The sequence below is a fragment of the Notolepis coatsorum genome (assembly GCF_963971535.1).
Source record: "Notolepis coatsorum genome assembly, chromosome: 1".
NCBI classification, from domain to species: domain Eukaryota; kingdom Metazoa; phylum Chordata; class Actinopteri; order Aulopiformes; family Paralepididae; genus Notolepis; species Notolepis coatsorum.
Window position 1 is genome coordinate 240,280,749 of NC_140165.1, and position 17,780 is coordinate 240,298,528.

Genomic DNA, 17,780 nt, shown 5'->3' on the forward strand with positions numbered 1-17,780 from the left:
CAAATTCATTACAGCTTATTAGATAAATCCATGAAAAAAAGGGATCGATTGTGATGTTCAACTCATTCTGTCTTAGGATGTATTACTGGTGACAGATATGATACCCACCACTGTGTCCTTTATGAAAAGGTTGGATGGCCTTCTCTAGTTGAAAAGTGTAACTAGGGTTGGTATTTGTTTATTTTTAACGTCCGTAAAAATATATATATATATCACTGTTGGAATGGAATCTTGGAACCTATTCTACACGTTCAAATGACTGGCTAGTTCTTAGGGTTCCTCCAGTTTGCTCTGAACTAGGAAACCCTGCTTTTACCTTTGATGCTTCCAACACCTGGAATGCCCTCCAACTGACCCTGAAGATGAAGGATGTAACTGTCTTAACTGATTTATATTGTGCCTATATATATGAATCTGTTAACTGTGTCTTGTTTTGTGAGGTCGTCGTCACTGTAAATGAGGGTAACCTCAAGTTGAAATAAAGTTGTAAAATGAAATAGAATTAAATGTTGACGATGTCAGCACAAAGACGTCAACAATATTGAGCCTAATTAAGACAGTAGAAGATAAGATCATAGTAGTAACATTATTCTCCACCAACAAACTATAGCAAATCACAAGGCAGGCAATGGTACACACCCATTGGGATCCTGGTACCACATTGGCCAGTGCCATGGCGATGGGCAGCTCTCCCTGATCCCCCATCATGGTGACCAGTTCCACCAGCCTCTCGAAGCGGTCGGCCAGCACCGTCTCTGCCAGGGTGTCAAACTCGGTCCCCTGCTGGAGGATCTTGGTCAGGACCTCCATGAAGGTGGCTCGTGTCTGGAGGTCCTTGTGGTAGCCCAGCCCTGGTGGGGAGCAGAAGAAACTTGAGTATTTGGGTTTTACATTGAAACCCCATGGACATAATTTACCCAACTACATACTTATAATGGATTATAATGTTTTATACTTGTGTACGAGTCGTTAGAAGATCTTATAATATTATTATGGTTATTATGACATGTTATATCTCTTGATGAAGCAAATGAGAAAGATGAGTCTGCATGTTAAATACTGAGGGGGATGAGACTCTACAGGTTATGCTGAGGGGATGAGAGTCTACAGGTTATACTGAGGGAGATGAGAGTCTACAGGTTATACTGAGGGAGATGAGTCTACAGGTTATGTAGAGGAGATGAGAGTCTACAGGTTATACTGAGGGAGATGAGAGTCTACAGGTTATACTGAGGGAGATGAGTCTACAGGTTATGTAGAGGAGATGAGAGTCTACAGGTTATACTGAGGGAGATGAGAGTCTACGGGTTATACTGAGGGAGATGAGTCTACAGGTTATGTAGAGGAGATGAGTCTACAGGTTATACTGAGGGAGATGAGAGTCTACAGGTTATACTGAGGGAGATGAGAGTCTACAGGTTATGTAGAAGAGATGAGAGTCTACAGGTTATGTAGAGATGAGAGTCTACAGGTTATACTGAGGGAGATAAGAGTCTACAGGTTATGTTGAGGAGATGAGAGTCTACAGGTTATGTTGAGGGAGATGAGAGTCTACAGGTTATACTGAGGGAGATGAGTCTACAGGTTATACTGAGGGAGATGAGTCTACAGGTTATACTGAGGGAGATGAGTCTACAGGTTATGTAGAGGAGATGAGAGTCTACAGGTTATACTGAGGGAGATGAGAGTCTACAGGTTATACTGAGGGAGATGAGAGTCTACAGGTTATGTAGAAGAGATGAGAGTCTACAGGTTATGTAGAGATGAGAGTCTACAGGTTATACTGAGGGAGATGAGAGTCTACAGGTTATGTTGAGGAGATGAGAGTCTACAGGTTATGCTGAGGGAGATGAGTCTACAGGTTATGTTGAGGAGATGAGAGTCTACAGGTTATGTTGAGGGAGATGAGAGTCTACAGGTTATACTGAGGGAGATGAGAGACTACAGGTTATACTGAGGAGATGAGAGTCTACAGGTTATGTTGAGGGAGATGAGAGTCTACAGGTTATGTTGAGGAGATGAGTCTACAGGTTATGTTGAGGAGATGAGAGTCTACAGGTTATGTTGAGGGAGATGAGAGTCTACAGGTTATACTGAGGGAGATGAGACTCTACAGGTTATACTGAGGGAGATGAGACTCTACAGGTTATACTGAGGAGATGAGAGTCTACAGGTTATGTTGAGGGAGATGAGAGTCTACAGGTTATACTGAGGGAGATGAGAGTCTACAGGTTATGTTGAGGGAGATGAGAGTCTAAAGGTTATACTGAGGAGATGAGAGTCTACAGGTTATACTGAGGGAGATGAGACTCTACAGGTTATACTGAGGAGATGAGAGACTACAGGTTATACTGAGGGAGATGAGAGTCTACAGGTTATACTGAGGGAGATGAGAGTCTACAGGTTATACTGAGGGAGATGAGACTCTACAGGTTATACTGAGGGAGATGAGAGTCTACAGGTTATGTTGAGGAGATGAGAGACTACAGGTTATGTTGAGGAGATGAGTCTACAGGTTATGTTGAGGGAGATGAGAGACTACAGGTTATGTTGAGATGAGACTCTACAGGTTATGCTGAGGGAGATGAGAGTCTACAGGTTATACTGAGGGAGATGAGTCTACATGTTATGTTGAGGAGATGAGAGTCTACAGGTTATGTTGAGGGAGATGAGAGTCTACAGGTTATGTTGAGGGAGATGAGAGTCTACAGGTTATACTGAGGGATATGAGAGTCTACAGGTTATGTTGAGGGAGATGAGAGTCTACAGGTTATGCTGAGGGAGATGAGAGTCTACAGGTTATGCTGAGGGAGATGAGAGTCTACAGGTTATGCTGAGGGAGATGAGAGTCTACAGGTTATGCTGAGGGAGATGAGAGTCTACAGGTTATGTTGAGGGAGATGAGAGTCTACAGGTTATGCTGAGGGAGATGAGAGTCTACAGGTTATGCTGAGGGAGATGAGAGTCTACAGGTTATGCTGAGGGAGATGAGAGTCTACAGGTTATGCTGAGGGAGATGAGAGTCTACAGGTTATGCTGAGGGAGATGAGAGTCTACAGGTTATACTGAGGGAGATGAGTCTACAGGTTATGTTGAGGGAGACGAGAGTCTACAGGTTATGCTGAGGGAGATGAGTCTATAGGTTATGCTGAGGGAGATGAGAGTCTACAGGTTATACTGAGGGAGATGAGAGTCTACAGGTTATGCTGAGGGAGATGAGTCTACAGGTTATGTTGAGGGAGATGAGACTCTACAGGTTATACTGAGGGAGATGAGAGACTACAGGTTATGCTGAGGGAGATGAGAGTCTACAGGTTATACTGAGGGAGATGAGACTCTACAGGTTATGCTGAGGGAGATGAGACTCTACAGGTTATGTTGAGGGAGATGCAGTTCTCTACTCACCTATGGAGTGCATGAGGCCGCTGTCCACGTTGGCGTTGAGGAGGTTGGACATAGCCAGGACGGTGCAATGGCGCAGCGAGGCCAGGCGGCGAGACATGCCCCTCTTCCTGCCTCCCACAGGCTGCCCGTCGTCCTCCACCTCGCTGCAGTCATTCAGCAGGTTCATGAACAGGGTGAAGTACCTGGAGCAGGAGAGAGAGACACCAACACAGTGTTTACTTTGGAGTCTCTCTCTCAAACGGTAAATGGACTGCATTTATAGAGCGCTTTTAACACTTTGAGTGCCACTCACGAGATATCTCGGGTTTTTAATAGTGACGTTGAATGCCACTCACGAGATTTCTCAGAACTTTTTTTTTTTTTTTTTTTTTAGCGATCTGAAAAATTATTGCATCACCCGAGCCTACCCGAGTATAGCCGAGCGGCACCGGCGATCACTGTGGAAAAAAGCGCCCCCTGTCGTCTCCCAGATGACATAAGTGATTTTGGAATGGACTCAATGAAAATGAATGGGGAAAAAAATCCGGTACTCCACATTTTCCAGTCCACTGATCCAGCCGGGGTTACCACAGTTCATTCTGGAACCTCAGATCCCCGCTGATCATGGAGTTCTACAGTATCGCGTTGGATCCATACACGTATCGATTTTTTCGAATGGTGATCAGGAATTGGAATATACCAGTTGGATACCATCTGATGTCAGGTAAGGACTCTATGTTATCAGTGTTAGGATAATCAGAGTAAGTTTGATGTTTTGTGAAATGTCTTCTTTCGGTTTCACTGTAAAAGTCAGAGAGGAAATCAACGAGGCGATTATCCGTGCGCGGCCGTAATGTGCTTGCGTGCACGTATAATATTGATCATCTAGCGTTTATTTGAAAACGATTAATAAAAAGGCCGACGAATATCAACGTTGTGGAATATTCCACTAAAAGACGATTTTCATAGAATGCTCCAGAATGAGCTGTTTTTTATATCAAAACGGGGGCTTTTCTAACTGCTCTGAAACGGAAACGACGCGATAAAAAAACAATCTGCCTTGACAGCACTGACTGGAAAATAGTCTTTGATAATGCGATGGGCAGATTAGACACATAGCCATAATTTAAAACATAGATTAGGCGATATTAACGTTAACTTTGGCGCCGATGGTGGCATTCAGCCGGTAAAAAGGAAAACCAGGCGTGGCGCTCAAAGTGTTAAGTGCTTTATAACTTATGCCTCACATTCACCCATCGATTCACACTAGTGCACTGCAACCCTGCCCGAGCCCGACGGGGCCCTACCCGACCCGACGGGTTCGGGCTGGGTAGGGCTTTGTTTTTAAATAAATAATTCTGGCTCGGCCGGGCCGGGCCGGGCAGCGCCCTCTTTTTTATTTTTTTATTCCGCGCTCGCTATACTCATAACTAGGGTTATAGGATAACCTTAAGTTTCTGTTTCACGCCAGCGGTCATCACAGATCAGAGAGTCAGAGACTCGTGTCTCTCTGAGTCGCGATGGATAAGGAAATTAGGGAAAGGGAGAGCTTTTTGAAAGTTCCCAATGCGTCTGGAAAGCTGCATTTTTGGAAACATTTGGATGTAATTACCGCAGCCCGCAGGGAGAACTCGAGGGGAGTAGAACAGTGATGAAGCCCTCAGGTGGATGATGAACAAATGAACCGGACCGAAGTGGCATTGGTTGTTTTAGTTGGAATATAGCCAGTTGGCGAACGTTTGAATTTGTTCTTGGATGTATGTAGCCGGTTGGCGAAGTTGTTAACGTTGTTTAACGCGTTGCTGACATCAACAGCGAAGTGGTGAGTCTGATTATTATTATTTGCTGGTGTGGGTCGCCGCTGCCCTGTTCTGTTGTGCTTTCATTATATAATATAAATGTTGCTCTGCTCAAAATCTGATTTCTGTTTGTTTGTATAGTGACTGAGTAGGCTATTGTGTCGTGTGTGTGTGTGTCAAAGAAGATTCCATATAGCCTTCAATACGTTTTACGAGGCTGCCGTGTGAGTCAGTCTAACTCACTGCGACGGCATTCTAATAAGAGCGAAACAGGCTATGTAAATGCTTCTTAGTTTTCAGCGTGATATGCGTTATTTAGGCAGACCTATTGGACATTTTCGTTTGTTTATTTATTAAGTTAATATATAAACAGTGTTTCGAATATCTAAAACAAAAACAAAAATGTATATTTGGCTATAATATAATGCTTGTTAGTTTTCAGCGCGATATGCGCCCATCTGTTATTTAGGCAGACCTATTGGACATTTTCGTTTTTGTTTATTTATTAAGTTCATATAAAACAGTGTTTCGAATATTTAAAACAAATAAAAATAATTTTGGTTTTCATTCAGGCTAGGGCTTCAAATGTTGCATTACAGTCGGGCTTATTGTCGGGCAGGGCCTGAACCAGTCACACCAGCGGCAGCCATGCAAGGTGCCACACTGCTCGTCGGGAGCGGTTAAGAGGTTCGGTGTCTTGCTCAAGGACACTTTGTCACTTGGGCGGCTGAGTGGTGCAGTGGGCAAGGCGCTCGCCACTAACGCAGGAGATGCTGGTAGAGCTGCCGCGGTATTGATGTTTTCCTTACCGCACAAATTTGCAAAATATTTCCTACCACCGCGGTTATTACCGCACGCACACAAAAAATTCGGCAAGCACGCATTAGTTATTGAAAGTGAAACACAGATTCGAAGTTTCCCCTCTGGTCGTGCGCCGTTCACTCGGTGTCGCGGGCAGGAGTGGTTACCCCCCCGACCCTTTCTTATTATTATTACTATAAAGTTACTACTTTATAATAAAGGCATTCGTTTTGTGGCATTAACGTTATCGGTATCGAGCCCAGCTCTCTGTGTTGCTACCGGCTTGGCCGGTCGTTCATACTAATACAATTGGCAGTATTAGAGGGTGGGAAAGCCGGTGGGTGGGGATTGGACGTTGAGGACGACTCCTACAGGTCGGTTGGTGCGCCTGTACAGCAGAATCAGGAAGTATCGGGGGCACGTGTTACTCCTCGCCACCGAGAGATCGCGCTGTACAGGTGAAAAGATGCGACAGCTGCCTCCTCGTGTACCGGAGGGGATACGTGATGCCAGGCTTGGTCCTCACTGCAGCCGACCAGTGGGAGGCATAGTCTAGCAGCGTTGGAGACAGGGGAGGGGAGAATTGAAGGGAGAATTGGCGAGGCGAAATTGGGATGGGAGAAAAAATTGAAAATAAGGAGAAAAAGTGGATAAAAAAGGACACTTTGTCACGCTACGGAGAGGAGTCCGGATCAAACGAGGAGCCTTCAGATCACCAGACGCTCGCTCTACCTCCCGAGCCACTGCAGCACCAGCAGTAATGGGTATACAGCAAGAGACAGAATGCTGCCCCACTGCTACAGAAAACATTTGCATGTGGTTGCATTTCCACCTAAACACAAACTTTAGGCCAATGTCTTTGTTCATAAAGTATGCAAATCAGAACTGCTTTCTATGACTGCAGTATTGATGCCCCACGTTTCCCCACTCTGTAATCCTCTGAAAACATTCAAATGGAAAACATTCAATTCTGCTAAAAACGTTTGTTTTGTTTTTCTCTCCCAAGTGCATCAGGGTTCGGTGTATCATTATCAGGGTATCTGCAGGTTTCAACGAGTTAAGACTTTTTAAGACCCTTTCAATACCACTTAGAGCAACATTTTATACCAAGTTCACGATCATACTAACAAAAATAATTGCAACACTGAACTGGCGGCTGAACTTGTGGCCCATTTTAATCATTGCACGTTCCATACAAGCTCTCGTCCGACGCACCAAGCTCCAAGTGGCCCCGCAAAAAACAACGACTTGAATACAAAAACATTTTATATATTTTATATTAATTATAATATTATTTCATCTCCCGACAGCCAGGCTTCCCCCTAAAATGTTAATATCTGTGCAAATGAGAAATACCTTTTAATACCCAACCCTTTAAATTGAGAATTGTAATACTTTAATACTTTTTAAGACGTTTTAATACCCCGCAGCTACCCTGATTATACTGTACAACTGTATATTGCATGGAGATATGTATTCCGTGTATTGAAGACGGCGTCTAAAAGAATCCAAAGCAACACAGGAGATGAGCAGAGTGGGTTCTTACTTGAGGAAGAGCTGAGACTTGGCCTCCATCAGCTCCACTCCGTCTCCCTCCTCAGGCTGAAGGGGCAGACCTGCTAGCAGAGACACTACCGCCTCCATGCTGGCCTGGTCCAGGTCCCTGGAGTACACAGACGCACAACAGCAGGTCCTTTAGCTGCCTTGGTTTGTGTAATTTCAACAAGGTATTAGCAGCATAAGAACAGAGGAAAAGACGTACATTTTGAGAGTTGACGCGATCAGACCTGAGATGGACAGCATTTGCAAATACTTTCTATGCTTAGCTTTAAAGACTTGGCTGCTAGATAGTTCGCCTCAAAGAACAATAAGGTATAAGGTTAGAGAATCACGACAAAGTCTTCTGGGTTGCCCTGATATAATTATATAATATATATATATATATATATATATAATATATATATAATAATTGCATTATTACTATTTGAGCCCGGTCTCTACTTGAGATATGAGATCATTCAGAAGCTGCATTGTGTAGGCAGATCGCACCTCGTCAGGCACTTGATGTCATCATCAGCCGCTTGGTTGGAGGTTCCCATCACCCAGTCAGTCAGGTACTCCACCATCTTGTTCCTGGAGAACACACAGGAAGACATCGGCATCAACCTCGGTTGTCCTGGCAACCAGGGCTATGTGGCCATACATGTAATTATAGGTGATGAATCACATTCCTAAAATCGCTACGCTGAAATAATCTCTCGGCTTGCCCTCAAATCGTGCAGCTCATGGATTCTAAAATCCTGTTGGCATTGCAGTGAGAGGGGACCTACCTTAACTACCGGTACACCTATATAACTCTGTATGATAGCCAATACTGTATACCATATATATATTTACCGAATATATATTTATGTACACTATATATTTATAGTGCATTTATGGAACACTACGCTGTGTAGTGTATCGAGAGGGACCATATTAGTTACACCGCTGAAAGGCATGATGGGTACAGGTAGCTAGCCAGCTAGCATAACAGTCTATTAACACTTTCAATGCCAACGACGAGATATCTCGTTTGTTCATGCCGACCGTGCATTGCCAACGACGAGAGATTGTTTCTTTTTTTATTAGCGATTTGAATTCATATTTCATCAATCTAGCCTCACGTTAGTGCTGCAAACTCTCTCTGAGCTCCATTGGGAAAATACCGCGCCCTATCGTCTCTCCCTGTGGTACTGCACCCCTTTGGAATGGATTGAATGAAACACATGGGCGGGGGGGGGGGAATCCTGCTTCCTCATTTTACTTCTCAGGCAAGTCACCCGAGAGGATCGGATACATTGCCGAGCCCCAGAACAGCGTGGAATACATATTTCCAGTACCCAGCGTTGGATCAATAAACGTGATCGATATTTGGAATGGCGATCAGGAATTGGAATAATCTTTTTGGAGAACATCTGATCTGAGGTAAGGAATCTATTTTACCAGTCTTAGGATAATCAGAGCTTTTTTCACAGAGATATCAACGTGTGCCCTATGTGTGTGTGTGTGTGCGCGTGTGTGTGTGCTGATCAGGAAATGAGATAATCGATTTTTCAGCTCGCTTCTATAGCGTGCATAAGTACACATACTATCGATAATCTAGCGTTTATTTGAAAACGACTCATAAATAGGCCGAAAAATGTCAAAGTTTTTTGTGTATTCCAGAATATTCCAGTAAAGGGCGTTTATCACAGAATCATATTTTCCTGAAACTTTCAACAAACTAGCGTTTTTCAAAATGGTATAAAACGGAAATGAACCGATTAAAAAACAATCCGTTTCGACAATGTTGACTGCAAACAAGTCATTGATAAGCGACGGCCAGATTAGACACATAGCCATAATTTAAGACATAGTTTATGCGTTTGCAAATATGAGAGCTCTATCATTGAAGTGGGTGGTGGCATTCAACAGGGGTAAGGCGCACTGCATGGCTGGCAATGAAAGTGTTAACAGCTGGGAGAACAGAAAAGAAAGAGAGACCGGAGATGTTACATGGTAGCAACATTTTGTACGTTTGCCATGTTGTTTCACTCATGGCATTATCGATTAGTATTCGAATAGTTCCCAGTGACTATTGAAAAAAAAGTTTTGCCCATCCCTAGAGTAGTGTGTAGGCTGCTTTAGTTTAGAGCAGCGGTTCTCAAACTATGGGTCGCGACCCAAAGTGGGGTTGTGGGTTGTGCATTGACAGGTAATTTATTAAATTTTTTGTGTTCTGGCAACATTATTTTGGCTAAATATGCCTCGTTTTATAAATGCGTATTGATAACATTGTGCTGTAATTAACACTTTGGTTGCCTAAGGTTAAATTAATGATATACCATAGATTGCCAGCGCTATTTGTCTATGGAGAAAGTCCCCTTCTTTGCAGGGCTATAACTTTTTAAATTCTATTGCTACATTGCCATTATTAGGGCCCATTCAAAGTCCTATATGTATTGTTCATTGTGTAGCAACGTTAAACTTTTTCATTCACATATTCATAGTAAAGTATGGTCTAATGTATAAGTATGTTTTCATCTCTTTCTGCAGCTTTCTCCAGAACGTGATATATAGCCCCAAATGCATTATATTGATGATGAAATACAGTTTGATGGCAATCAGCGCGATATAAAAAATTCCAACTAGACGTACTTCTAGAAGTTACTACACGTCATCTGATGTTGACCGGATGGGCGAGGGGGCGTTTATAATTCCGTGGGCAGCGTTATACCAATCATCTAATGTGGGTCAAATGTTGATAATATCAGTTATTATCGAAGACGGTAACGTTACACGCTGAAACTCACCCCAGTCTCCGCGCGCCGTTGGGCGATCATCGTCGAGTAGAAATTTTATCATTATGGGATATATTATTACCCGGTCCATCTCCAGCTTGTATAATGGTATATACGTCCAAATCATGTTGTTTATCGAGTTATTGGCAATCGATCGCTATGTAGTGTGACGAGCTAGAGTGCCGGAAGCTATACCGAGTGCCTGGAAGTAATAGGGCCGACCAGCAAAACCTCTACAGCGCTTCCTGTTAAGCAGTTGCGCCGATCGGCCACCAGATGGCGCTCCTGAACCGCCAGAGAGCTCAGTGGGTCCTGCTGGAGGATCTCAGGCCAGCGGAGGGGGATTATGAATCCGATCGCAGATTTTTGAAATATTGATATAAGGACGCTGTACAGCGTCCCCCGGCAACTTTAGCATGGCCAGCAAAGACGTGAGAAGACGTCTCATGGCAGTCAAAGTGTTAAATGTTCGAATAAATATGCATGATCAAGTTCAACAACGTGTGCTTTTATTTTGATATTCCTTAATTCCACGTTGAAATTACGTGATACATTAAGTGTGTGGTAGCCAAAAGAAATCCTAAATAAAATGGGGTCGTGGTATAAAAAAGTTTGAGAACCCTTGCTTAGAGTATTCCCCTTTAAGCTCCAGGCCAGCGGGGGAGCTGTGTGACTGACCTGAACTTCATCTCCTGGCAGAAGGAGAGGTCGTCTCGTCTCTCCATCATCACCTCCACCAGCTGACACAGCTTGGTCTTGATCTGGATGGCATGGACCATGTTGCCCAGAATACGCACGTACCTGGATGAGACCGGAGGGGAGAAGGAACTGAGGGGATCTTACATTTACAAGCAGCTGTTCTCTGTCTCTATCCACCTCTAATGCTACGTTCACACTGCAAGCTTTAGCGCTCAATTCTGATTTAATGCTCATATCAGATTATTTTGTTTGGCTGTTTATTTTCTTTTAATGTGGCCAATATCAGATTCCAGTGTGAACTGGTCACTCTCCCAAACTGACCCACATGCGAAACATGTATGAACAATAAATTTAATTGAATTGAATTGAATTGAAAACCTTTATTTATCCCCGAGGGGAGATTCAGATGTCCTTTACAGCATAACAGCATAACAGCAATTTAAAAATAGCTATTTAAAAACAGTTAATACATAACATACACTTATTAGTATGGGTTAAAAACAAGATGGACAAGTACACAGGGATAAAAATGGCTAAAAATAGGACTAAAATAGAGCTAAAATAAACAAGTCCAATCATGATGTTAAATAATTAAATTAATTGGTTACAGTCCACAACCCAGCTCCTCCAGTCCACGGCAGTTAGCCGTCCTGGCCGCGTCTATTCGAAAGGCAACTGGTTCATGCTTCCGCGTTCGCGTTTTGCGCTCTGATTGGCCACTGCTGTTTCTGGTCGCACCAATCGTGTGACTGCAAGTTCTTTCGCCGGTTAAGCTTAGGCACTCTTTCGAAGTTGGTTACGGTTAGAGTTTGTCTTAGAGCATGGCGATAGAACGCCAGCCCTGATTCCAAACTCTAACCTTAACCAACTTCGAAAGAGTCGCCTAAGCTTTTGTGGGGCGGCGTGGCTCAGGGGTAGAGCGGGTCGTCCAATGATAGAAGGGTTGGTGGTTCGAATGCCGCTCAAGCCCATGTCCATCGCCGTTGTGTCCTTGGGCAAGACACTTAACCTACTTGCCTCGTATGAATGTGTATGCATGTGAATGAATGTTGGTGGTGGTTGGAGGGGCCGTAGGCGTTGATTATTCGCCACGCTTCCGTGAGTCTGCCTCAGGGCAGCTCTGGCTGCAATTGTAGCTTACCACCACCGGTATGACTGTGTATGAACGAATAATGGACTCTGTGAAGCGCTCTGGGTGTTATGAAGAGCGCTATATAAATCCAAGTCATTATTATTATTATTAAGCTTAACCAGTGATAAACTAGGCGTTAGGTAGTTTGCTGCTGGTCGAGGCGGAAATGGGCGCGTCACGTGATTGGGCGCACATGTCACATGACCAGAAACGTCAGTGGCCAATCAGATTGGCAAAACGCATGAACCGGTTGCCTTTCGAATAGACGCGTCCTGGCCCTGCCTGGTTGTGGAGCCTGATTGCCACCGGCACAAAGGACTGCCCAAAACGCTTTGTGGTATGTCAGGGGGGGATAAGTCTGTGGCTAAACGTGGACCGCATTACGGTCAGCTCATCATGGAGGGGGTGGCAGGGGTTCTCAAGGATAGCGTACAGCTTCCTCCTCGTCCTACCCTCTGCCACCACCTCCAGACTGTCCAGGTCCGCTCCCACCACAGAGCTTGCTTTTTTGACCAGTTTGTTTATTTTGTCTGTGTTGGTGTTGCCCCCCCCCCCCCCCCCCCCCCCCCGGCATACCACAGCGAAGAAGAGGGCACCAGCAACCACAGACTGGTAGAACAAGAAGATGGATGTAAACATGGACACTGAAGTCACAGGGTTAATCCAGTGGCCAACTAATTAAAACAAACCAGACCTGTATCTGATTTAGGACCACATATGCAAGTGGCCCAAATCAGAATTGAAGAGGTCAGATTCCATGTGATTTGTATTGTTCACACGGTGAACAACACATATCCGAGTCACATATAGGGATGGGTACCGAATCCGGTACTTTTAAAAGGTACCAACCGAATCACGTCGGTACTACAGAGAGTACCGAATCACGTGAGATCCGCCGGTGCCACATTTCGGTACTGTAGAACTTAGTCCGATGACGTCAACGTTTCGTTTACCGCAAAAAGAAACCTATGAAGTGTGCCTCACGTCAACGTTCACGTGCACAATACACGCTTACCTAGGATTTGACTTGATGCAAGCCGAAAACGGTCGCAAGTGTTGTTACACTTTACAAAGCTATATGCAGACAACGCTCGCTGCAATATTATATATATATTAACAAATTGTTCTAAATAAATAATGATAATAAATCATTTGAAGTTTGGATATATATATATATATATATATATATATATATATATATATTTTTTTTTTAACTGAGGTAGGTAGATTACATTTTTAGAGACTAAAGTACAGAAAAAAAGTACCGTTGGATACCGGTATCGATTCACAGGTACCAACATAACACAGCCAACCCAACACAGCCAACCCAACACAGCCAACCCAACACAGCCAACCCAACACAGCCAACCCAACACAGCCAACCCAACACAGCCAACCCAACACAGACAACCCAACACAGCCAACCCAACACAGACAACCCAACACAGCCAACCCAACACAGCCAACCCAACACAGCCAACCCAACACAGCCAACCCAACACAGCCAACCCAACACAGCCAACCCAACACAGCCAACCCAACACAGACAACCCAACACAGCCAACCCAACACAGCCAACCCAACACAGCCAACCCAACACAGCCAACCCAACACAGCCAACCCAACACAGACAACCCAACACAGACAACCCAACACAGACAACCCAACACAGCCAACCCAACACAGCCAACCCAACACAGCCAACTCAACACAGCCAACCTAACACAGCCAACCCAACACAGCCAACCCAACACAGCCAACTTAACACAGACAACCTAAGAGGTCAATTGAAGCACACTGTATATTTTCTATCTTTTCTTTGCACAAGGGTATAGAGTTATTTCCAATTGCTATATTTTTCGTGTATAGGTTTCACTGCTCTTCTGTTTGTTCGCAAATGTTGTGTTGTCTTAAGAGATTCATCACCCCCCCCCTCCTGGCACAAAACCCATTGCTCTGGCAAAATTACCAACAAAACCCCTCTAAACGCCACAGCAAACCCACAGTGTTAGGGCTAAGAATTCTCCCTAGGAATACTATTTGAATATGAATAGACTGAAATTCAAATGTTTTATTTGAAATGAATTCCGACAGGCCTAGTATTCCTTATTGCAACTATGGATGGATACAAAGTAGAGACAGGAACCTGAAATACAAGGTCACAATTAGCACTTACGTTTGTGTGTGTATGATTGTGTGTCTAAGTATGTGCTCACCTGACCAGGTTGAGCATCATGGTCTCGATGCTGGCCTGCCCCAGGTGCTCTGTGTGTGTGTGTGTGTGTGTGTGTGTGTGTGTGTGTGTGTGTGTGTGTGTGTGTGTGTGTGTGTGTGTGTGTGTGTGTGTGTGTGTATGTGCTCACCTGACCAGGTTGAGCATCATGGTCTCGATGCTGGCCTGCCCCAGGTGCTCTGTGTGTGTGTGTGTGTGTGTGTGTGTGTGTGTGTGTGTGTATGTGCTCACCTGACCAGGTTGAGCATCATGGTCTCGATGCTGGCCTGCCCCAGGTGCTCTGTGTGTGTGTGTGTGTGTGTGTGTGTGTGTGTGTGTGTGTGTGTGTGTGTGTATGTGCTCACCTGACCAGGTTGAGCATCATGGTCTCGATGCTGGCCTGCCCCAGGTGCTCTGTGTGTGTGTGTGTGTGTGTGTGTGTGTGTGTGTGTGTGTGTGTGTGTGTGTGCTCACCTGACCAGGTTGAGCATCATGGTCTCGATGCTGGCCTGCCCCAGGTGCTCTGTGTGTGTGTGTGTGTGTGTGTGTATGTGCTCACCTGACCAGGTTGAGCATCATGGTCTCGATGCTGGCCTGCCCCAGGTGCTCTGTGTGTGTGTGTGTGTCAGCGTTTCCGTTAGCCGGTAATTACCGGTATTTGACTGGCAAAATCTGTTGAAGTCCGACAAATTTAATCTCTCCGGTCATAGTGTCCGGTGAAAATAGTTCCCTCTGGGCACAGTTTGATTATTTGAATTGTATTTGGATGGGCTGGAGTTGGGTGGCCTATGCGATGAACGAAACAATCATTGCGTTTGTTGTCGTTGCTTCGCTCAGCGAGAGCTTGCTGCTGGATTTGCGGAAGGCATGCAGCTGCAGACCCACAGAACCCACCAGCTTTGCTGGCACAGTGCGGTCCCCAGACCTGGAAAGCTGCTCTGCGGGTCTGCAGCTGGATGCTTCTTGCAAACTAACTGCGGCGCTCGCGCTGATATTGTTGGACCGGCTGCTTGGTGGAGCAACGATGAAACGAATGTAATGAATCGTTCGTCGCATGGGCTATTTAATTTTGGCCTGTTTTGGTACGGTTCGGGTGGTCAAGTTGTGCTTGGAGGGAGTTGTTTTCACCGGACATTATGACCAGCACCAAGTCGTTGGGACTAGGTAGAGATATACATCACGCAAACCCACGATAATGTTGCCGTCTCTCTGCCAAATTTCTCAGTTCTTCGCTTGATATAATTAATACAAATGTCCAATATAACGGAATTCGTTAGCTCATAAATGTGATTATAACAGACTGCTGTTTATTAATGTCGGGCCGACTGCCCACAGACACAGGTCTATTTGATTTAAAGTCGGCAGCAGCACGGAGTCTCTGGACTTATTTTATTTGGAATATAATGACTGTATACGCAAAAGTAGCCTAGCTTTAAGTTAAAATATTATAAATCTACATGCCTTGAGGATGTCATTCTTTATATAGCCTGTTGTTTTTAAGCTCAATAAACTCTGACCGGAATTTCTCTCATTTGACCCTGAGACCGGCAACAATTTTTTCTAACGGAAACCCTGGTGTGTGTGTGTGTGTCAGGCCATGTGAGCGGATCGGAGCGTGAGCGGCGCGGGGCGCGGAGCGGGCTGTTTTGACGTGAGCGAGGAGTGGGTTTTAAAATGAGTCGGCGCGACGTCCGGAGCGAGAGTTCTCCTCCGCTCCAATCCACTCCAGGCCGCTCACAGTGGTTTAACACTGTTGATGTAATATATACATGCAGTACAATGCCAAAGCAACAGATGGCGATGTACAAACATGACGGCCATTTTCAACCAATGAGAAGGGTTCAGGCTTCGTCACTGTAGAGACGCCCACCATAGATATCTATGACGCCCACACTCACTCCTGTTAAAAAAAGTATCGACGCCATTGTTGTTGACGTTAGCTTACATGCTAACGTTAATGGCAGCGACCATAGCATTGTGGCTCGGCTAGCCTATCATCGCTTAATAGAACTAGTGAATGGATAAACAACGTTATTTAACATTGCAGAATGGCTACAATTACAATGCGGCTCAATACAAACAATTGTTAAGGGGCCCAGGGGGTGTAGACTGTTGTAGTTTGAGCTCATTTACACCATGCTCCAAAAAAGAAAAAGAAAAACTGCCGAGCGATCTGGCGCGGGGAGCGCTCGATTCAAGGTGAGTGGGGAGCGAGCGGAGAGCGACTTGGGAGCGGGGTCAACATGAGCGATTAGCGGAGCGGACCAAGCTTTAAAGAGCGAAGAGCGGATTTCTCGGCCGCGCCGATCCGCTCACGTGGCCTGGTGTGTGTGTGTGTGTGTATGTGCTCACCTGACCAGGTTGAGCATCATGGTCTCGATGCTGGCCTGCCCCAGGTGCTCTGAGCTGCCCTCTGTGTGGTTGTCCAGCAGGTTCTTCATGATGGCAATGGTCTGCTCCACAAACTGGGTGTTAGTGTCATTGATGGGAACCTGCAGTGACAAAAAAACAATATGCTCTCACGCAAAACAACAGATTTCTAAATAAAAAAAAAATACAAAAAAAAAAATATTGGTCACAGATCCGCACTGCATAGATATCACCAAATCAGACAAACCATCTCACGGAAATAAATAATATATACAGATTATTTACAGTCAGGTGAACCATCTGACCAAATAATATATACAGATTATTTACACAGTCAGGCAAACCATCTGACCAAATAATATATAGATTATTTACACAGTCAGGCAAACCATCTGACCAAATAATATATACAGATTATTTACACAGTCAGACAAACCATTTTACCAAATATATACATATTTACAGTCAGACAAACCATCTGACCAAATAATATACCTCCTATTTACACAGTCAAACAAACCATCTGACTAAATAATATATACATATTATTTACAGTCGGACAAACCATCTGACTAGATAATATATACATATTATTTACAGTCGGACAAACCATCTGACCAAATAATATACATATTTACAGTCAGGCAAACCATCTGACCAAATAATATACAGATTATTTACACAGTCAGGCAAACCATCTGACTAAATAATATACAGATTATTTACACAGTCAGACAAACAATCCAACCAAATAATATATACAGATTATTTACAGTAAGACAAACCATTTGACCAAATAATATATACATATTTAGTAGGGCTGACCCCTATTAATCGATTAGTCGACTAATCGGTCGAAAGGAACCTCTTAGTCGAATATGATTTATAAAAAATTTAAAAAACAAACAAAATTATCATTCTTTCCAAAAGAAAAGAGGCCTAGAAGCATAGCTAACGCTAATGGCACGCATACCAGAGGCTAACTGCCTACGAAAACAAGCAGAGGCACTGAAAGAGGATTTCACCCATCTAATGAACACACTAGACTAGACAAATATCAA

At 44.3% G+C, this 17,780-nt stretch overlaps 1 protein-coding gene across 2 annotated transcripts in view; it reads right to left on the reverse strand.

Annotated features, from left to right (window-relative positions):
- nf1a (neurofibromin 1a) overlaps positions 1–17,780 on the reverse strand; it is a 255,630-nt gene that overhangs the window by 130,647 nt on the left and 107,203 nt on the right. For both annotated transcript variants that reach the window (XM_084328075.1, XM_084328074.1), the window contains exons 21-26: positions 16,702–16,841; positions 10,985–11,107; positions 8,034–8,117; positions 7,531–7,647; positions 3,406–3,587; positions 640–851 (exon numbers count right to left, since the gene is read on the reverse strand). In XM_084328075.1, the coding sequence (XP_084184201.1) occupies positions 640–851; positions 3,406–3,587; positions 7,531–7,647; positions 8,034–8,117; positions 10,985–11,107; positions 16,702–16,841 (858 nt within the window). The remainder of the gene's footprint in view (positions 1–639; positions 852–3,405; positions 3,588–7,530; positions 7,648–8,033; positions 8,118–10,984; positions 11,108–16,701; positions 16,842–17,780) is intronic.